Here is a 23497-nt window from a genome sequence, read left to right on the forward strand (position 1 = left end):
GCTCTATCACCAGGCTGGAGTGCAGTGGCACGATGTCGGCTCTCTGCATCCTCCGCCTCCTGGGTTCAAGCAATTCTCCTGCCTCAGCCTCCTGAGTAGCTGGGACTATAGGCACACGCCACCATACCTAGCTAATTTTTATATTTTTAGTGGAGACGGGGTTTCACCATGTTGATCAGGATGGTCTCGATATCTTGACCTCGTGATCCATCAGCCTCTGCCTCCCAAAGTACTGGGATTACATGGACCTTTATTTTTAGGGTTATATTATCTGCCAGCAAACACATATAGACTCAGCAATATGCTGAATTGATTTGGGAACTAAGTGGGCAATATTAAGACATTTTTAATATTTAAGACATTTTTTATTAAAATGATTCTTGGCTTACTGGTGTATCCTACCTGAAAACTTTATTCATTTTACAGGTATTCATAGATAGGTTTGCTGAGTTGTAGGTAATCTGGAGTGCCCTTGTTCTAAGCAGGCTAAACGTAGATACTAATACTTCGGTATTGAATTTTTTGTTTTTTTTTTGTTTTGAGACAGAATCTCGCTCTGTTGCCCAGGCTAGAGTGCAGTGGCATGATCTTGGCTCACTGCAACCTCTGCCTTCCAGGTTCAAGCAATTCTCCTGCCTCGGCCTCCCAAGTAGCTGGGACTACAGAAGCGCACCACCATGCCCGGCTAATTTTTGTATTTTTAGTAGAGACGGGGTTTCCCCATGTTGGCCAAGCTGGTCTCGAACTCCTAACCTCAGGCGATCTGCCCACCTTGGCCTCCCAAAGTACTGGGATTACAGGCATGAACCACTGCACCTGGCCCTGTATTGAAATGTACTTGTTATCTCAGCGCCTCCAAATGATACATCAGGAGTCTGTGGATGTGGATGGTGAAACATTTGTCTAGAGGCGTGAGCCACTGCACCTGGCCCTGTATTGAAATGTGCTTGTTATCTCGGTGCCTCCAAATGATACGTCAGGAGTCTGTGGATGTGGATGGTGAAACATTTGTCTAGAAAGGCAGGGAAATGACACAGATCTCTTCAATAAGAAGCTCATCTTGTGGCTCAGGGAAGAGACCTTTCCTTGCTACATTATAGAGTTACATTATTTGGTAGCTGTTCAGTAGGTTTTTCTCTAAAATACTAGTTTATAGAATAACAGTCTTACATGATATTTAGTCATTCTGTTTCCTTGTAACTAACTGACCTAGTTGAATCTTTTAAAAACTTTTGTAGGGAGCCTTAGTCATGAAGAGAAACCATTTTCCCCATAGAAGGTAATGGAACTTCCTTACCTGTTTTTAGCTTTTTCTAACAGGGACTGGCCTCTCTGAACAAAGCCCTTGGGAAATGAGAAAGGGTACAATTTTTAAAAATCAAATGAAGTAAAGTCACCAGTTTAATTTACCATTCTCATGAGAGTGTCAGGAAATTAACTTTCTTAAATTTAGAGGATTAGCTACCTACCTTACCTGCCTGCTTGCTTTCCTATCCCACCCATCCCCAGCCAGCTTTTTTTTTTTTTTTTTTTTTGGTTGTTGTTTTGAAGCTAAAGTCAGTAAGGTGAAATGATATGAATTCTTAATTACCTACCCTAGTTTTCCCAAAATGGCTTTTAATTTTTGTGGTTCTCTGACTGGCATGGCCTGTTTTTAGGCCAAATAAATATTTTTCCTTTAGTATTTCAATTTTATATTTGGTTTATTCCTAATTAATCTTCCCTTACCACTGCCTCTTTACCCCATGTTCTGTTGTTCTAGCTTGTTAATAGGTCACACAAGACTGCAAAGTTATATTTACTGAATTTTTATTTCTCTTTTCTGGTTATGTTTAGTATTTTTAGCGAGCTACATCTTTATATTTTCTATTATTTCTTTGTTCTGATCATATTTAGATGAATGTTTGTCATGCCTTAAAATCTTGTATGCTGGGCATGGTGTGCTGCCTTATTATTGCCTGCTATTGATGATTTAAACTTAAACTTTGATACGTCTTTGACTTTATATTCTTGATTTTAAGGCCTTATGCCAGATTTTATCTTTATTTTCTACAGTGTGTTCAATACGAGTAATTGGTGAGAGTGACATCATGCAGGAATTCCTATCAGAATCCGATGAGGTAGGTGAATATCTCCTTTAGTGATTGTTTTCCTCTTGGCTCCTTGTGGGGGAAAATAAGTTAAAGGTATTGATTATGGGTTAAATTTCCATAAGCTCTCCAAAGGACTCTGTTTTTTCTACTTCCATTTTATATGTATCCTACTTATCTATCCTTTAAGACCTAGGTCCACTTTCTCTTTGAAGTGCCAAGTCCACTTTCTCTTTGAAGCCATCCCTGATGAGTTTTCATCAATTTTTCATTCCACCAAAAGCTTTTGCAATTAGTTCCATTCAATGATCACTTGTTGCTGTCTCATTCTCTAATTTTTGTACATGTAATCAGATTATCGCTTTATATTTTTAGCTTACAAGAGTGTGAGCAACCTGTAGGTAAGAGCTAAATCTTGACCATCTTTATATTCCCAGTTCCTTACCACAGCGTCAAGCATGTTGTAGGTGCTTAATAAATAATAATTGAATAGAAGAGAGAATATTTAATGCTAATATAGTAGTGTGTTATCCACTACTTATTTTATATGCATATGCCTTGTTTTCCCAACTAGATTATAAATTTCTTATAGGCAAGGGCTTATAATAAAGCAATGCTTATGTTGTTTTAGGCAATGAATAGTACTTTTTAAAAAGTGGTACTTTTTTAAAAGGTCAAAAATTACAAGGTTAGAGGAATGTGTTAATCATCAAAAGCAGTGTGTTAATCATCAAAAGCAGTAAGAGGAGAGTAAGAATTGTTTACCTTTTGCTAGAATAAAATTGGGCATCAGGCTAACTTTGAAAGGAAAAATGGATGAGACTCAGGTATCCATTTTTTCTTTTAACAATCTCCTAGTTATTTCAGGGTTCAGAAAGAAACTTAGTATATCTCTTGATCCAGTCTGTATGCCTGACCATTAATACCAGACAATGTACATCAAAACTACTGCTTTCAGTTATCTTCTCCTCTCATTTGTGAATTCTGAATGGGGAGACGGAAGCGAATCAAAAATCTCATCTGTGTTTGACCTAGACTGTTTCACGCAAGTTTCCTGTTTTGAAATGTGAACACGTTGGCTTCAACATGTTTCTTTCCTTCCTGCTTATCTTAAAGGTTAACTTCCGCTGCAGCCCTGAAGTCAGGTTTAAGACTTGTAAATGTATTGACTTTTTTCCCGTTTTCATTGGAACTCATTTACTCTCTACCACGTTTTAGGTTGTTGTCTAGCTAGCTTGTTACAGGGAGAGTGAAGATATACTGGGCCATAAATTCTTTCTCTATGTCTTTTCCCCCAGAACTACAATGGTGTGTCTGACGTAGAGCTGAGAGTAGCATTACCGGATGGAACAACGGTTACAGTCAGGGTTAAAAAGAACAGTACTACAGACCAAGTATATCAGGTAAATTAAATGAACACGTAGACTTGACATTGGATGATGTGAAGCTAAGGAAGATAGATTAAATGAGTCAATAAAGTGCTTAGGGTGTCTGGCACATAATCAGTTTATTAAATGTTAGCTACTATTATTATTATTAATGTGAAAGTACTTTGCCCTCCCTTAAAAGAAAGGTACGGTAAATATCCCAGGTTGTAGTAGTTGTGATTAACCCCTCCTTTTTTTTGGAGATGGAGTGTTGCTCTGTCACCCAGGCTGGAGTGCAGTGGTGTGATCTCGGCTCACTGCAACCTCTGCCTCCTGGGTTCAAGTGATTCTCCTGCCTCAGCCTCCTGAGTAGCTGGGACTACAGGCGCCTACCACCATGCCCGGCTAATTTTTGTATTTTTAGTAGAGACATGGTCTCACCATGTTGGCCAGGATGGTCTTGATCTCCTGACCTCGTGAGCCGCCCTCCTCAGCCTCCCAAAGTGCTGGGATTATAGCAACCCCTCCTTTTTTGATTGTAAAAAAACTATAACACACATGAAAACAGAATAGTATAATAAATCTCCATATAGTAATCATTTATATTTAATAATTATCAAGATTTTGCCACATTTGCCTTATGTATATCTTTTTTCTTTTCCTTTAAGTACTTAAAAGCAAATCCCATGTTATTGGACCTGTGTGTACTTTAGTATGCATCTTCTTACAAAACCACAGTGCCATTATCAAACCTTAAAAATTGGCACTATTGCCTTGGTATTGCCTAATAACTACTCCATAGTCACAATTTTCCAATTGTCTAAAAATGATTTTTTACATTTGGTTTGTTAAAATCTGAATCTAAACAAGGTCCTTAGATCACATTTGATTTTTATGTTTGTTTTAGTATAGGACAGTCCCCACTTCTCCCCATTTTTTTTTCATGCCATTGTTTTCTTGCAGAAATGGGTCAGTGCCTTGTGGAATGACCTGCATTCTGAATGTGTCTGTTTGTTTTCTGGTGGTGTCATTTAATATGTCCTTCTATGTCTCTGTATTTTCTATACATGGAAGTTTGCTCTAGAGGTTCAATTAGATTCAGATTCTGCTTTTTTGATAAAACTTCATAATTGGTCCTGTATACTTTATATTGCTTCTCAACAACAAGTACACAATACTGGGTTATCCCATTTTAGTGGTACTAAGGTTAACCAGTAGGTTTAGGTGGTGAAATCTGATCTTTTCATTGTAAAATTCACCACTGGTCTTTCATCAAATGAATCTATCCATTGATGATTATTGCCTTAACCAGTGATTTCATTAAAGGTTACAAAGTGCTGATTTTCTAATACTCATTTCTTCACACCACTTAGCTAGAATTCTTCTGAAAATAACTTTTCCTTGTCAACTAATGCTACTAATTATCTCAAAATAGATAATTTCCCACAGTTTGTGGGAAAGACAGGATACATATTTAAGCCTTTCCTTTGCTGATTTTCAGAGTAAATATATAATTATATATAAGTATAATTATGTGTTAATAATATATAAGGTATATTACATATTAAATAATATATACTTTATAATTATATAATATATTAAATAATATAATATATAATTCATTATGAAATAGTATATATTATATATAATAATTTATATAATGGGTTTTTAGATTCAATGTGATTTAATCAATAGCATATATTATCTTTTTGATGCTCAGATTGTTCCATCTTTGGCCAGTGAGAGCTCCTTCATGTCTGCTCCTTTATGCTTTTGATGCAACCTAATATTTTTATGATAGCATCCTTGCTTTTTGGTACAATAAGATGTCCTGGCCTCATCTTTGTATATTTCTTACCCTAGATATCTAGAATAGGCCATTTCCCCAAGGAGTCCTATTCTTTTAGTGAGAAACTGTCTTTAGAGATCATAATCTGCGTGCTGGGTGTAATCATTGCCTGTATATGCCTTTTCATTGGCCTTTAATCCTAACTTGGGTCAGAATTTTCAGGGAGACAAGCAGGTTTCTGGGTACTAATGCTTACATTTCTCTTTTGTAGCAAACATTAAAAAATCTATCCCCCAAACATTTATTCATCCACTGTATTTTATGGCAAAGGATATATGCAGGATCTCAGGCATTTATGAAATTATACAATGGTAGAGAATTTCAAGAAAAGTACTATTTTTACAGCTTGCTGATCTTTTTGTTTTGTTTTGATTGCTTTTTTCCAGTGTTCCTCTAGCAAGGCTTAGGTTTTTTACACTTTCCTCCCAACCCTGTTACTGAGACTTCTAGCTATAAACTATTTTCTAAACCTTGAAAGCCTTTTAGTTTCTATCCAGTGCAGTGTAGAATGATAATTTAGAATACTTATAATGTCTAGTTCCTCTATCACATCATGGATGGACCTAGGCCTCATGTGTGAGCAGATAGGAGAAGAAGGGATATAATCACATTTGGCTTACTGAGATACTAATAATCAACAGTTTTATCTTTGTTTTATCAACAAAACAACGGCATGAAAAAGAAGTACCTTACTTATATTGAATTTGATCTTGAAAAGAAATTTTGTTACTACTAGTTTATATTTTGTTGTTGTTTGTATGTAATTGTCATTTATTTGCACACAGTTTTCCAATTTCTCTTTTATTTGTCATGTTAGGACCTGAGTTCCTAGAGAGAATGAGTGATTCTTGTTTAATATGCCTCTATTGTCCCAGTATTTTGCTATTTTTTTGTAGATATTAGATGGTAATTCTTAGGAAATGGAGGTGCCTAATGATCCCAGCATGAGACATGGGTCATCTAAAAAGTAAATAAAAAAGTTTTGTTTAGCCAGAATATAATTGACAAACAATATTTTACGCTCTAGAATCAAATGTGTAGTTTTTTTGTGTTAATGTATTAAATGTAGGCTGAATGTGTGAAACTGGATATTTAATCATTTATTTTCTTTTTAAGATCTGTGCTATTAAGTACATTTCTTGTAAGTGGTGTTAAAAAAAGAAGTTGTTTTAGAGAGGGAAGCTGATATTTAAGGACAGAATATTGTCAGCTTACACTGGAAGGGAGAAACTCATATTCATAGCTGTTGGGGCAGATACAGGTGTTTTTTCCCTTTTCTTTCATATGTATGTATGCGTGCATGCATGTACACATACATACAAAGAAGGATAGTTATGGACCATTAATGCAATTTTTGTGAGGCCAAGATGGCAGAACCTCTCCCCTTTCCCTCCTCGGCAGGCATACACCTGCCTTTTCCTACAGCATTGTCTGACTTAATTTTCTTGAAACCAATCTATCCTGTTTAACCTTAGGCTATTGCAGCAAAGGTTGGCATGGACAGTACGACAGTGAATTACTTTGCCTTATTTGAAGTGATCAATCACTCCTTTGGTGAGTACCAGTGGCTGATACTAATTTTGTTTTCTAATACTGTCAGAAAGAAACTATTCACCTAGAGAAGAGCTTGAAGACAAGGGGAGATCCCACTCATTGGAACTGTCTCTAACGAGCAGACCAAGCATATCCCATTAAACTTAGGTCATAAGGATGTCTGATCACTGTTGATTCTTTTTCCTCTTTTGTAAGTATAGGTTACAACCAGCAATGAATTGGAAGATACTTTCATGAGGTTCTTTTAAATCTGAGGTTCAAAATTCATATATTCCAATGAAACGGGCTTAAAAAGATGGGATGTTCTATTTAGCCACATGTTGTTTTAGTGTACTTTAGGATTTTTGTAAAGATTCTTAAGAGTAGCTTTCTGTTTTTAGAAGTTAGAAAGATATATATTGGTTAAAAGCCTTGTTTTAATGCATACGTTTAAGCTTCTGTGTGAATCAATTTCCTCTTCCAAGGAGGTTTTATTGCATGGTGATAGGAAATTTATATTTTATTTTACAAAAGCTAGGGATGGTAGTCACATTGGTTGCACTGAGACTACAGAGGGGAGAGAGTCTGAGGGCTTGCTCTGAATGACATAGATTTCCTACAGTTTATGGGTCTCTTCCGTATCATATAGATTTATACAGGGCTAAGGCCAGAATACAGATAATATTGGTTGATCAGATCTTCCTTATCCCAGAAAGGGGGAGAGTTTGGTAGATTTAGGTTGCCTTGCTATCTCAGGTCCAGGTAGAATAACTTTGATTCCCCTAAAGCAGCCATCTCCCTAATATTTTTTTTCTTCCCAACTCACAGCAGTGTAACTAGACAGATGTAAATTATGTTACAAAGGATTACTGAGGTACCAAGATATCTGGATTCTAACCTTGTTTTTTGTCTAAGCTTTAGTTTCACTTTCTATAAAATGGAAAGTATTAAATCTATCTTTTGTAGTGTTACAAAGCCAAGTAAACATCGAGAGAGGAAGTAATCTCAGCAATTTGGGAGGCTGAGGCAGGAGGATTGCTTGAGCCCAGGAGTTTGAGACCAGCCTGGGCGACATAGTGAGACTGCCATCTCTAAAAAAAATTTAAAAATTAGCCAAGCATGGTGACACATGCAGGTGGTCCAAGCTGGGAGGCTGAGGTAGGAGGATCAGTTGAGCCTAGGAGGTTAAGGCTGCAGTGAGCTATGATTGTGCCACAACACTCTAGCCTGGGCAACAGAGTGACACCCTGTCTCAAAAAAAAAAAAAAAAAAAAAAAAGGCAATTTAGAAATTAAAAGTGGTAGTTTTTTTTATCGTGCTTGGGTGGCTGTTAGAAAGAGGAAGTATAACATTACTCAGAAGACACTTTTCAGTTTGAGGAATACTGCAGGATTTTTGGAGGTAGGCTGGAAAAAACCTTTTGGCGTTAATAAAAGCAGTTCATTGAGAATTACCACATGAGAGACTCTGAATGCACCAGAGTTGGGTAAGAGGAGAGGCTTGCTTTAAAGATGTTTAGTGGACATGAGCTGTAACTAGCTAATGGATTAGATATTTTAACTAAATTTGGAGTTGGTGCTGTTTGCAGAGTTGTCATGTTAACTGATCTGTGTCTTAGTACTTTTTTGTGTTGCTATAAAGGAATACCTGAGGCTGGGTAATTTGTAAAGAAAAAAGGTCTAATTGTCTTATGATTCTGCTGATTTTCAGCTGATATCCACCAAACATCTTTAAGACTGGGTTCAAGACTGGGCATCTGGTGAGGTCCTCAGGCTGTTTTCTTCCACTCATGGTGTATGTAGAGATCACATTAGGCCCCACCTCTAACATTGGGGATCAAATTTCAACATGAATTTTGTGGGGGACAAATATCCAAACCACAGCACTTGTCATTCAAGTGATAGGTTTCTGTCAGCTTGAGACTTGACTGGCCATGGTCATAGCTAGAAAGGATATTTGGCTGGACAGATATGGCTGTTTTGTGCTCCCAAGGCAGAACTCCTTAATGGATTTGAGATGATGTTCTGGTTAATGATAACATAGCATTCTTGATCTGCCTTACATAGTTTGTATTAGGGAAATTTCTTCTATCTTTTCACTCTAGCTTTCTGTGTTTTGTCTTTCCTTTAGTACGTAAATTGGCACCGAATGAGTTTCCTCACAAACTCTACATTCAGAATTATACATCAGCTGTGCCAGGCACCTGCTTGACCATTCGAAAGTGGCTTTTTACAACAGAAGAAGAAATCCTCTTAAATGACAATGACCTTGCTGTTACCTACTTCTTTCATCAGGTAGGTGAATTGATCTTGAAAGGCGCAATTTCTTTTTATGTTTGAATATAGTTGGTATTTTGCCAATTCCCTGTGAATCCTTAGGTAAGCTGCTTTGCTCCTGGGTCTGAATTACATTCGTAAAATGTTCTCTCCCATTTCACAAAAGATAAATACGTATTAGAAGTAAAGATATCCTGGAGTTTAAAAATACATATTTTAAAAATATATATTCTAATATTTTTAAGCAACAGAAAATGAGCATTGTGGCTGTGTACCTGTTCAAAAATTTTCCACTAATATTATACATACATAGAGTTTAAAGCATCAGATAGTTCTACACAGTTTATTGTGAAAAACAGTAGTTGCCCCTACTTATTTCCATCTCCCCCCATAGGCAACCACCTTCCCTTCTTTTAGCTTTGTTTTTTATTGGTTTGTTTGTTTGTTTTTGGTATTTACTTCTATGTCTCCATTATAACTTGGTTATATTGCTTCTACTTAATTTTTCAGATTCCAGTAGCATCTCTTAATTTCCCACTATTGAAGATGAGACACCAGCTGTCTTTCCTCCTCCATTCCTACCATATACCCATACCTTTTTCATCTCTCCCATCCCCTTAATATAATCAAATTATAATATTTGTTAGGTCAATATTCAGTGTTTACAATATTATGACTCTGTAAATGGTGAAATTTACAACAGAGCCATATAATAATTACTGTCTTTACTTTTCACTTTCTTTACAACATTTTATTTTTCCACAGCTAATTATTGCCCTCCTTTTTCATTTGCTTAATTTTCTGTGTACTTATGATTAATTTAGCTCCATACTCTTCACCAGTTGTCTAAATCTCCTCTAAAGACATTCAGTTCAGACCCATCAGGTAGTTCATGAATTTCCACTTTCTGAAGAAATCTCTTGTGGAGCCTCTTCCTCTGCCCCTGTGTGAAGTGGCGGCTCTGTACTCTGGTGCACAGCTGGCCTTCTGGGATTGCCCTTCACCACCACCATCTCCTGTTTCCAGTGTTAGAGTACATTGTTAGAGTATTTTGTTTTGCTTTACTCCTGTATTTTTGTAGAATACACTTTCAGAGCTGTTCCTCTTTTTATATATGTAATTTTTTATTTTTAATTTTTGTGGGTACATGGTAGGTGTATATATTTTTGGGGTACATGAGATGTTTTGATATAGGCATGTGGTGTGTAATAATCACATCATGGAAAATGGGGTTTCCATCCCCTCAAACATTTATCTTTTGTGTTACAAATAATCCATTTATACTCTTTTAGTAATTTTAAAATGTACAATTAAATTATTATTGACTATAGTCACCCTGTTGTGCTGTCAAATACTAGGCCTTATTCATTAATTCTGCCTATTTTTTGTACCCATTAACCATCCCCGACTCTCCCCCAATTCCCCACTACCCTTCCCAGAGTCTGGTAACTATCCTGCTCTGTCTCCATGGGTTCAATTGTTTTTAGTTTTACAGTTCACAAATAATTGAGAACATGTGATGTTTGTCTTTCTGTGCCTGGCTTATTTCACTTAACGTAGTGACCTCCACTTCCATCCATGTTATTGCAAATGACTGACTCTCATTCTTTTTTTATGGCTGAATAGTACTCCATTGTGTATAAGTACCACATTTTCTTTATCCATTCATTCATTGATGGATGCTTAGGTTGCTTCTAAATCTTGACTTGTGAACAGTGCTGCAGCAAACATGGGAATGTGGGTATCTCTTCAAAATACTTATTTCCTTTTTTTTGGGTATATATGCAGCAGTGGGATTGCTGGATTGTATGATGGTTCTATTTTTAGTTTTCTGAGGAACCTCCAAACTGTTCTCTGAGTGGTTGTACTAATTGACATTCCCGCCAACAGTAAACAAGGGTTCCCTTTTCTCCATATCCTTGCCAGTATTTGTTACTGCCTCTCTTTTGGATATAAGCCATTTTAACTAGGGTGAGATGGTATCTCATTGTAGTTTTTATGTGCATTTCTTTTTTTTCCTGTTGAGTTGTTTGAGCTCCTTATATATTCTGATTATTAATCCCTTGTCAGATGAGTAGTTTGCAAATATTTTCACCCATTCTGTGGGTTGCTTTTTCACTTTGTTGATTGTTTTCTTTGCTGTGCAGCTTTTTAGCTTGACGTGATCCCATTTGTCCATTTTTGCTTTGGTTGACTGTGCTTGTGGGGTATTAAGAAATCTTTGCCCAGACTGATGTCATGGAGAGTTTCCCCAATTTTTTCTTGTAGTAGTTTCATAGCTAGAGGATTTAGATTTAATTATTGAATCTATTTTGATGTGATTTTTGTATATGGCAAGAGTTAGGGGGCTAGTTTCATTCTTTTGTACACAGATGTCCAGTTTTCCCAGCACCATTTATTGAAGAGACTGTCTTTTCCCCAGTACATGTTCTTGGCACCTGTGTCGAAAATGAGTTAACTGTAGGTATGTGAATTTGTTTCTCAGTTCTTTATTGTGTTCCATCGGTCTGTGTGTCTGCTTTTATGCCACTACCGTGCTTTTTTTTAACTATAAAAAAAGTAAAAAAAAAGTTTTTGTTACTATAGTTCTGTAGTATAACTTGAAGTTAGGTAATATGATTCCTCCAGTGTTGCTCTTTTTTTTTTTTCGAGAGACAGGGTCTCACTTTGTCACCTAGACTGGAGTGCAGTGGCATGATCACAGCTCACTGAAGCCTCGACCTCCTAGGCACAGGCTATCCTCCTGCCTCAGCCTCCCCACTAGCTGGGGCTGTAGGCCCATGGCACCATGCCCCACTGATTTTTTAAGTTTTTTTTAGAGGCAGGGGGTCTTGCTGTGTTGCCCAGGCTGGCTTGAACTCCTGGGCTCAAGATCCTCTTGCCTTAGCCTCCTAAATTGCTGGGTTACAGATGTGTGCCACCATAGCCCACCCAGTTTTCTTCTTTTTCTTAGGATATCTTTGGCTATTCTGGGTCTTTGGTGGTTCCGTATAAATTTAAGGATAGTTTTTTTTTCTATTTCTGTGAAGAATGTCATTGGTATTTTGATAGGGGTTGCACTGAATCTGTGGATTGCTTTGGGTAGTGTGGACATTTTAACAATATTTATTCTTCCAATCCATGAACATGGAATACTTTTACCATTTGTTGGTGTCCTCTCTTCACCTTTCTTTCATAGTGTTTTAATTTCTTTTTCAGATTGTTCACTGTTGGCATATAGAAATGCTACTGATTTTTGTTGTTGATTTTGTATCCTGCAACTTTACTGAATTTATTTATCAATTCTAATAGTTTTTCAGTGGAGTCTTTAGGTTTTTCCAAGTATAAGATTGTATCATATGCAAACAAGGATAATTTGACTTCCTTTCCAATTTGGATGCCCTTTATACCTTTGTCTTGTCTGATTGCTCTAGCTGGGACTTCTAGTACTATGTTGAATAACAGTGGTGAAAGTGGGCATCCTTGTTGTGTTCCAGGTCTTAGAGGAAAGGCTTTCAGTTTCTCCCCATTCAGGATGATAGTAGCTGTGGGTCTGTCGTATATAGCTTTTATTATGTTGAGGTTTCTCCTATACCCAGTTTTTTGAGGAGTTTTTATTATGAAGGGATGTTGAGTTTTATCAAATGCTTTTTCAGCGTGAATTGAAATGATCATATGATTTTTGTCCTTTACTCTGTTGATGTGGTGTGTCACATTGATTGGTGTTTTTGAACCATCCTTACATTCCCAAGGATATATCTTGCTCATGATGATTTTTTAAATGTATTGTTGAATTCAGTTTGCTAATATCTTGTTGAGGATTTCTATATTAATATTCATCAGGGATATTGGTCTGTAGTTTTCTTTTTTGATATGTCTTTGTCTGGTTTTGGTATAAAGGTGATACTGGCCTCATAGAATGAGTTTAGAAGTATTCCCTCCTTCTCTCTTTTTTTGAAATAGTTTGTGTAGAATTGGTATTAATCCTTCATTAAATGTCTGATAGAATTTAGCAGTGAAGCCGTTGGGTTCTGGGCTTTCCTTTACTGGAGACCATTATGGCTTCGATCTTGTTACTTGTTATTAGTGTGTTTGGGTTTTGGATTTCTTCATGGTTCAATCTTTGTAGGTTGTATATGTCTAGGAATTTATCCATTTCTTTTAGATTTTACAATTTATTGGCATATAGTTAATCATAGTAGCCACAAATGATCCTTTGGATTTCTTAAGTATCAGTTGTAATGTCTCCTTTTTCATCTCTGATTTTATTTGGATCTTCTTTTTTTTTTTTTCTTAATCTGGCTAAAGGTTTTTCTGTTTAACTTTTCAAAAAAACCAACTTTTTGTTTCATTTCTCTTTTTTTGTATTTTTTAATTTCAATTTAATTTATTTCTGCTCTACTCTTTATTATTTATTTTCTTCTACTGATTGGTTTTGGTTTGCTCTTGCTTTTCTATTGCTCTAAGATGCATTGTTTGAAATTTTTCTTCTTTTTTTGATGTAGGCATTTATAACTATAAAATTCCTTCTTAGTTGTGCTTTTGCTGTATCCCATATGGCATGTTATGTTTTCATGATCATTTATTTCAATAAATTTTTAAATTTCCTTCTCAATTTCTCCATTGACCCACTGGTCTTTCAGGAGTATATTGTTTAATTTCCATGTATTTGAATAGTTTCCAAAATTCATCATTTTTGATTTCTGATTTTATTCCATTGTAGTCAGATACTTGGTATTATTGTAATATCACTATGGTCAGATACTTGATCATATTGATACTATTTGATATTAATAATACTTGATATTATTCATTTTTTAAAAATGTTTTAAGACTTGTTTTGTGACCTAACATATGGTTTGTTCTTGAGAATGATCCATGTGCTGAGGAAAAGAATGATCCATGTGCTGAGGAAAAGAATGATCCATGTGCTGAGGAAAAGAATGTGTGTTCTGCAGTCATTGGATGAAGTTTTCCGTAAATATGTATTAGATCCATTTGGTCTATAATGCCGATTAAGTCCAGTGTATCTTGGTTGATTTTCTGTCTGGAAGATCTGTCCAGTGCTGAAGGTTAGGTGTTCAGGTCTCCAGCTATCATTGTGTTAGAGTCTGTTTCTCTCTTTAGCTGTAATAATATTTGCTTTAGATATTAAATATATATCAGGGTGCTCCAGTGTTGGGTGCACATATATTTAATATTGTTACATCCTCTTGCTGAATTGACCCCTTTATCATTATATAGTGACCTTCTTTGTCTTGTCCTATATTTTTGTCTTAAAATCTATTTTGTCTGATATAAGTATAGCTACTTCTGCTCTGTTTTAGTTTCCATTGTCATGGAGTATCTTTTTCCATCCGTTTATTTTCCATCTATGTGTGTCTTTATAGGTGAAGTATGTTTCTTGTAGACAACAGATCAATGGTTCTTGTTTTTTATTTATTCAGCCACTGTGTGTCTGTTGATTGATGTTTAGTCCATTTGCATTCAGTGTTACTATTGATAAGTAAGGCCTTACTCTTGCTATTTTGTTACTTGTTTTATGGTTGTTTTGTGATCATCTTTTCCTTCTTTCCTTCCTTCCTGTCTTCCTTTTAGTGAAGGTGATTTTCTGTGGTGATATGATTTAGTTTCTTACTTTTTATTTTTTTGTGTATTTGTTGTATGTTTGTCGGTTTGGGTTTACAAAGCTTGCAAATACTCTTGTAATCTGTTATTTTAACCTGATAACAACACTGTTTGTATAAACAAACAAGCAAGCAAAAAGAAAACTAATAAAGGCTCCATGCCTTAAATATATTACCCCACTTTTTCACTTTTTGTTGTTACTATTTATACCTTATTGTACTATGTCTTGAAAAGTTGTTGTAGTTATTAGTTTTGATTGGTTCATCATTTAGTCTTTCTACTTAAGATGAGTAGTTTACATACCATAGTTATAGTGTTATGATATTTTGTGTTTTTCTGTGTATTTAATATTACCATACCTTCAGATGATTTCTTATTGCTCATTAACATCATTTTCTTTCTGATTGAAGTACTCCTTTTAGCATTTCTTGTAGGACAGGTCTGGTGTTGATGAAATCCCTCAGCTATTGTTTGTCTTGGAAAGTTTATTTCTGTTTCATGTTTGAAGGATAATTTAGCTGGATATACTTATTGTAGAGTAAAATGGTTTTTTTCCTTCATCACTTTAAATATGTTATGCCACTCTTTTCTGGCCTGTAAGGTTTCCACTGAAAGTCTGCTGCCAGATGTATTGGAGCTCCATTGTATATTGTTTCTGTTCTCTTGCTGCTTTTACAATCTTTTCTTTATCCTTGACCTTTGGGAGTTTGATGATTAAATGCCTTGATGTAGTCTTCTTTGGGTTAAATCTGCTTGGTGTTCTATAACCTTTTTGTACTTGGATATTGATGTCTTTCTCTAGATTTGGGAAGTTCTCTGTTATTACCCCTTTGAATAAACTTTCTACACCTATCTCTTTCTCTGCCTCCTCTTTAAGGCCAATAACTTTTAGATTTGCCCTTTTGCTCCTTCATGTATTATTATTATTATTATTTTTGAGACAGAGTTTCACTATTGTTGCCCAGGCTGATGCAATGGTGCGATCTTGGCTTACTGCAACCTCTGCCTCCCGGGTTCAGGCAATTCTCCTGCCTCATCCTCCTGAGTAGCTGAGATTACAGGTGCACGCCACCACACCCAGCTCATTTTGTATTTTTAGTAGAGATGGGGTTTTGCTATGTTTATCAGGCTGGTCTCGACCTCCTGACCTCCGGTGATCCACCCGCCTCGGCCTCCCAAAGTGCTAGGATTACAGGCGTGAGCTACCACGCCCAGCCTCCTCCATGTGTTTTCAAATAGCCGTCTTCAAGCTCACTAATTCTTTCTCCCGCTTGATCAATTCTGCTATTAAAAGACTCTGATGATGCATGCATTCTTCAGTATGCCAATTGCATTTTTCAGCTCTAGAATTTCTGCTTGATTCTTTTTAATTATTTCAATCTCTCTCTCTCTCTCTCTTTTTTTTTTTGAGACAGAGTCTGGCTCTGTCGCCCAGGCTGGAGTGCAGTTGCGCAATCTTGGCTCACTGCATCTTTGTTGAATTTATCTGATAGAATTCTGAATTCCTTCTCTGTGTTACCTAGAATTTCTTTGAGTTTCCTCAAAACAGCTATTTTGAATTCTGTTTGAAAGGTCACATATCTCTTTTTCAACAGGATTGGTCCCTGGTGCCTTATTTAGTTCTTTTGGTGAGGACATGTTCTCCCGGATTGTCTTGATACTTGCAGATGTTTGTCTGTGTCTGGGCATTGAAGAGTTAGGTACTTATTGTAGTCTGGGCTTGTTCATACCTGTCCTTCTTGGGGAGGCTTTCCAGATATTTGAAAGGACTTGGGTCTTGTGATCTAAGCTATATCTGCTTTAGGAAGTACCCCAAGCCCAATAATGCTGTGGTTCTTGCAGACTCTTAGAGGTACTGCCTTGTTGTCTTGGACAAGATCCAGAATTCTCTGGATTACCAGGCAGAGACTCTTATTCTCTTCTCTTACTTTTTCCCAAACAAATGTAGTATTTTCTGTGTTGAGCTGTCTGGAGCTGGGGGTGGGGGTACACAAGCACCCCCATAACCACTACCACTGGGACTTTGCTAGGTCAGACCTGAAGCCGGCACAGCACTGAGTCTTGCCTAAGGCCTGCTGTAGCTACTCCCTGGCTACTGCCTATGTTTGCTGAAGGTTCTGGGCTTCTACAATCAATCAGCAGGTGGCAAAGCCAGCGAGGCCTATGTCCTAAACTTCAGGGTGGTGAGTTCCCTGAGACCCTGGGAGGGTCCAGAGTGCCATCTGGGAGCCAGGGACTACAGTCAAAAACCTTAGAAGTCTACGTGGTATTTTACTGTTCTAGAGCTGAGCGGGCATTCACGCCACAAGACACAGTCCTTCCCACTCTTCTCTCTTCTTTTCAAAGGCAGAGAAGCCTCACCCCATGGACACTGCCACCTCAGGCCCATGGGGAGTACTGCCAGACTCCTGCCAATGTTCTCTTAAGACCCAAGGACTCTTCAGTCAGCTTGTGGTGAATGCTGCCTGGCCTGGAACTCACCCTTCAGGGTAGTGGGCTCCCCTTTGGCCCAGGGCAAGTCCAGAAATGCCATCTAAGAACCAAGTCCTCTAAGAGCTTTGTGAGAAGAGGGTACATGGGAAGACAACATTTAAAAATCTTGAATGCCTGGAAATGCCATTATTCTACACTCACACTTGGTTAATGTCACATTTATGTATAGAACACTAGGTTGAAAATGATTTAACTCCAGAAATTTTAAAGAATTATGTTCCACCAACAGGTGTGATGGCTCATGCCTGTAGTCTCAGTACTTGGTGGGAAGATCACTTGAGCCCAGGAGTTCGAGACCAGCCTGAGCAACATGGTGAGGCTTTGTCTCTACAAAAACTTTAAAATTTAGCCAGACATGGTAGTGTGCACCTGAAGTCCTAACTGCTCAGGAGGCTGAGGTGGGAGGATCACCTGAGCTCAGGAGTTTGAGGCTGCAGTGAGCCGTGATCACACCACTACACTGTAGCCAGGGAGACAGAGTGAGACCTTATCTTAAGGGGGAAAAAAAAAAAAAAAGCCATCTTATTTCTGTACCATTTTATGTGACCTTTTTTTTCTTTCCAGAAACTGAGGTCTTTTTGTCTCCATGGGTATCAAATTTCACAACCATGTGCCTTGCTGTGGATCTATTTTCATTTATTGTGTTGGGCGCTCTGTGGGAAATTTGTGTTTCTGATCTGGCAAATTTTCTTGAATTATTAAATTGACAGTTTGTTCTCTCATTTTCTGTTCTCTCTTTTTGGCATTCCTATTATTCTGATACACAGTTTTTTGGTCTGCCCCGTAATCATCTTATCTTCTCTCATATTTTTAATTTCTTTATCTTCTTGCTCTATTTCCTAAATAACTTACTCAGGTTTCTCTTCTAGCCCTCTTACGTTTTTTTTTTAACATATGCCAGTTTTTGTGTGTGCGGGTGATGGGGGTGGTTTTGAGACGAAGTCTCTCTCTTTCACCCAGGCTGGAGTGCAGTGGTGCAATCTTGGCTCACTGCAACCTCTGCCTCCAGGTTCAAGCAATTCTCCTGCCTCAACCTCCCAAGTATGTAGGATTACAGGCACATGCTGCCACACCCAGCTAATTTTTTTTGGATTTTAGTAGAGACGGGATTTCACTGTGTTGCCCAGGCTGGACTCGATCTCCTGAGCTCAGGCAATCCACCCGCCTCGGCATTCCAAAATGCTGGGATTACAGGTGTGAGCCCCTGTGCCTGGCCTATATTTTTAATATCTAAAGGTTTTCTTTTGTTCTCTGAATATCCTTTTTTATATATAGTATTCTGTTCTTTTGTGGTTGTAGTATTTTTTTCTTGACTTTCTGAAGATATTAAAAATAATATACTTTTTTAGGCCAGGTGTGGTGGCTCACGCCTGTAATCCCAGCACTTTGGGAGGCTGAGGCAGATCACCTGAGGTCAAGAGTTTGGGACCAGCCTGACCAACATGGTGAAACCCTGTTTCTACTAAAAATATAAAAATTAGCTGGGTGTGATGATGGGCACCTGTAATCCCAGCCACTCAGGAGGCTGAGACAGGAGAATTGCTTGAACCCAGGAGGCAGAGGCTGCAGTGAGCCGAGATCATGCCACTGTACTCCAGCCTGGGTGACAGAGTGAGACTGTCTCAAAAAAAAAAATTAATATACTTTTTTTTATTTTGAAATTATCTTTTTCCTCCCTCTATTGCTTGATTATTTGTTTTGGTCTCTGTTGTACATGTTAGAAGTGTTCCTCTAACAGAGATGTCTGCTCAAATTTAAGACTGAGACACTGCACAGCTGATTGGGAACTCAGCATGTGAGTATATCTTATTGACTATGGCACAATCATGGCTCACTGTAGCCTCGACCTCCTGGGCTCAGGTGATCCTCCCACCTCAGCCTCCTGAGTAGTTGGGACTACAGGTGTGCACACCATGCCCAGCTAATTTTTGTACTTTTTGTAGACATGGGATTTTTCCATGTTGCCCAAGTTGGTCTCGAACTCCTGAGCTCAAACAACCCTCTCTCCTCAGCCTCCCAAAGTGCTGGGATTACAGGCATGAGCTATCATACCTAGCCAAATCACTAATCTTCTACTGGCATTGAAGAGGGCAGTCATCTGGTTCCAGGGAATAAAGGAGAGGATCTCAGAATTTGATTCTTTTTTTTTTTTTTTTTTTTTTTTTTTTTTTTTAAGGCAAAGTCTTGCTTTGTCGCCAGGCTGGAGTGCAGTGGCACGATCTTGGCTCACTGCAACCTCTGCCTCCCGGGTTCAAGCAATTCTCCTGCCTCAGCCTCCTGAGTAGCTGAGATTACAGGCGCATGCCACCACGCCTGGCTAATTTTTGTATTTTTTAGTAGAGACGGGGGTTTCACCATGTTGGCCAGAATGGTCTCGATCTCTTGACCTCGTGATCTGCCCGCCTTGGCCTCCCAAAGTGCTGGGATTACAGGCATGAGCCACCACGCCCAGCTAATTTTTGTATTTTTTACTAGAGACGGGGGTTTCACCATGTTGGCCAGGATGGTCTCGATCTCTCGACCTCGTGATCTGCCCGCCTTGGCCTCCCAAAGTGCTGGGATTACAGGCATGAGCCACCGTGCCCAGCATTGATTGTTTCTTAAATAGACTTTTGGTCAGTCCTCCTTATTTTAGCCACATCCTACCACCTCTCCTAGATGGCCACCTGGTGCTACCAATTCTTCAGTCTTTTGGGAGTTTTGTGATATAAATTTGAGTGATTCTCTACTTTCCCTACTACTAGGTAGGGAATCCATTTTTTTTTTTCAGGTTTTGTAAGTTACTACTTATATATCCGTGTTCCAGATTACAAAATTTTGTTCCGATTGTTTCTCCTTGATCTCCTGGGTTTATTCCTTTACTGAAATTTTAGTAGGGTTTTAGGAGGAAGTAAGAGTTGATAGTTGTTTTTAATCTGCCATCCCTAATTGGAAGCCCTCTTTTAGGAACTTTTCCTACAAGTGTTTACATGCATATTTGGCTTTAGATCTTTATATGGATGTATAATTTTTACATAGTTATAATTCTAATACAGATACAACCTTTTTCTTTTCTTTTTTCCTTTCTCATACAGTTTTTTATATATCATTTATGACTGAGTTAATATAGTATATGTTGTTTAGACGTTCCCTCTTATTTGTTCCAGAGTTTTTTTGTTTTATTTTGTTTTGTTTTGAGATGGGCTCTCTCTATGTTGCTGGGGCTGGCCTGGGACTCCCGGGCTCCAGCAATCCTCCCACCTCTGCTTCTCAAGTAGAGTGCCTGGGCTACATGTGTGCCTGGCTAGTGCCAGGGTGTTTTTTCAGTGTGTGATTATAAATGATGCTGTGATTAACTCTTGTAATATCACTTTTTCCTCCCTTCCTTCCTTCCTTCCTTCCTTCCTTCCTTCCTTCCTTCCTTCCTTCCTTCCTTCCTTTTCTTTTCTTTTCTTTTCTTTTCTTTCTTCTTCTTTTTTTTTTTTTTATAGGATCTCATTCTGTCACCCAGGCTGGAGTGCAATGGTGTGATCATAGATCACTGCATCCTCTACCTCTTGGGCTCAGGTGATCCTGCCACCTCAGCCTCCCAAGTAGCTAGAACTACAGGTGCTCACCACCATGTCCAGCTAATTTTTACTTTTTTAAAAAAATAGAGACAGGATCTTGCAATGTTGCCCAGGCTGGTCTTGAACTCCTGGGCTCAGGCAGTCCTCCCAAAGTGTTAGGATTACCGGTGTGAGCCACTGTGCCCGGACATATTTTTCTTTTGAATACAAGCTGTTTATTGATTGTGTTTTTGTAACTTGCTGTACAAAAATTGCTGTATTTTGTTAAACTTTATGTCTTTGTCATTTTAATAGATATTTACTCTGTTCCATTGTTTTTCTTTTTATCTTAGTGCTATTAATTTTTTTTTTTTTTTTGAGACAGAGTCTGGCTCTATTGCCGAGGCTGGACTGCAGTGGCATAGTCTCGGCTCACTGCAACCTCTGCCTCCTGGGCTCAAGTGATCCTCCCACCTCAGTCTCCTGAGTAGCTGGGACTACAGGCATGCATCACCACACCCAGCTAATTTTTTTATTTTTTGTACAGACAGGGTTTTGCCATGTCAGCCAGGCTCATCTCAAACCCCTGGGCTCAAGTGATCTGCCCGCCTCTGCCTCCTAAAGTGCTGAGATTACAGGTGTGAGCCACCATGCCCGGCCAGGATTTTTGTTTTAGAGAAGAAGTTTTAACATTTTGTATAACAGTGTTTATCTATCTTTTCCATTGTGATTTCTACTAATATTTTCTTTCCGCAATATAAGAGGACAATAGCACACTTATAGTTAGTGTGCTTTTGTCACAATATTTTATTTTTAATATGTAATGCTTTAATTTACCCAAGGTTTATTGTGGTGTGTAGTATGAACGGTTGGTCTAAGTTAAATTTTCTTGGTATTGCTATCCACATAGCACATCAGGATACATTAAATGATTCATTTCTAATATATTATACTTGTCTTTTGTTAAATTTGTATCTGTCTCTGTGTGTGTGTGTGTATATATATATATGGCCTATGTTTAGCATCTCTCTGCTCTTAATCTGTGTTTCTATTTTTGACTCAGTATTCCCTTTTGATTGTTTCTGTATAATACATTTTAATATCTGATAAGGCTAAGCCTTCCGTTTTTAAAAGGCTTGATATTCTTTCCCATTTTATGTTTTCAAATAATTTTTAACCTATTTCATAACACTTTATAAAGTATCCTATTACTATTCCAACTGGAATTTTGTTAAATTTATAGTTTACTGAAGAAGAATCACCATTTTAATTAAATGTTGTATTATAATAATAGATGCATAAAGTATCTATTTTATTCAACTTGACTTTTGTTTCCTCAAAAAAAGTTACATAGTTTTATGTTTTACCAGTGCCCCCATTAAAGTAATCACCAAGTATTTTATATTTTTATTGCTATTATGAATGGAATATTTTTTCTTTGTATTTTTGGAATAGAAAAATCTTTAGCTAGGAGTCAGAATATCTGGTTCAAGTATTTTTGCATAATATTGCTGAGATCTAGTTTCTCATCTGTTAAAGGGGAACAGTGGTGTGTCTCATAGGTGGGTTTATTTTATTTTAAATGTATTTTTTATTTAAAAAATTAAGAAGGAGTCTCACTATGTTGCCCAGGCTGGTTCCTGGCTTCAAGCAATCCTCCCGCCTTGATCTCCCAAAGCACTGAGATTACAGGCATAACCACCACATCTGGCCATTTTTTTTTAGTGCTTATCAAAATTTGAGGGCAGAGCATGTGAAATTGCTTTTTAAATTATAAAACTAGAAGACAAAAATATTTAAGTATATAGAAAAGTTATTGTTTTTGGAGCAGTATCTTATATCCAGCAACTTTTCTGAACTTTCTTATTGCCTCACATGATTTCTAAACAGCTTTATTGAGGTATAGTTTACATACAATAAACTGTACATATTTAAAGTATACAATTTGATAGTTTTTTAAATTTCTAAGCCATTTTTAAGTGTATAGTTCAATAGTGTTAAGTATATTCACAATGTTGTATAATGGATCTCCAGAACTCTGTTTTTTTAAAGAAGGGGACAGAATCTCAGTGTGCCACCCAGGCTGGAGTGCAGTGCTGTGATCATAGCTCACCATAATCTTGAACTCCTGACCTCAAACGATCCTCCTACCTCAGCCTCCCAAAATGTTGGGATTACAGGCGTGAACCACTGCTCCTGGCCCAGAACTCTTTTAATCTTGCAAAAGATTAAAACTGAAACTCTGTACCCATCAAACAACTCCCTGTTTTCCCCTCCCCCTTGGCAACTACCATTCTGCTTTTTATTTCTATGAATTTGACTACTTGAGATATTTAATGTAAGTAACCATACACTATTTGCCTTTGTAATAACTGGCTTATTTCACTGAACATAATGTCCTCAAGTTTCATACGTGTTGTGGTAGTATACGACAGGGTTTCCTTCCTTTTTAAGGCTGAATAATATTATGTTGTATGTATATACCACATTTAATTAATCCATTGATCCATGGACAGTTGGGTTTCTTTCATTTCTTGGTTATTGTGAATAACGCTGCTATGAACATGGGTGTGCAGATATCTTGTTGAGATCCTTCTTTCAGTATACCCAGATGTGGGATTACTGAATCATATGGCAATTTTATTTTCAACTTTTTGAGGAACTGCTATACTGTTTTCCATAGTGACTGCACCATCTCAAATGACTTATTTTTTTGTTTTGTTTTTTATTTTTTGGAGACAAGAGTCTTGCTGTG

The 23497-nt window shown here is 37.5% G+C and overlaps 1 protein-coding gene across 2 annotated transcripts in view; it reads left to right on the forward strand.

The window, feature by feature from the left end:
- The window catches only part of SNX27 (sorting nexin 27), an 86155-nt gene that overhangs the window by 44762 nt on the left and 17896 nt on the right, over positions 1-23497 (forward strand). For both annotated transcript variants that reach the window (XM_050750315.1, XM_050750304.1), the window contains exons 4-7: positions 2056-2120; positions 3389-3493; positions 6782-6860; positions 8970-9133. In XM_050750315.1, coding sequence (XP_050606272.1) covers positions 2056-2120; positions 3389-3493; positions 6782-6860; positions 8970-9133 — 413 coding nt within the window. The remainder of the gene's footprint in view (positions 1-2055; positions 2121-3388; positions 3494-6781; positions 6861-8969; positions 9134-23497) is intronic.

Source organism: Macaca thibetana, chromosome 1, assembly GCF_024542745.1.
Source record: "Macaca thibetana thibetana isolate TM-01 chromosome 1, ASM2454274v1, whole genome shotgun sequence".
Classification (NCBI taxonomy): Eukaryota; Metazoa; Chordata; class Mammalia; order Primates; family Cercopithecidae; genus Macaca; species Macaca thibetana.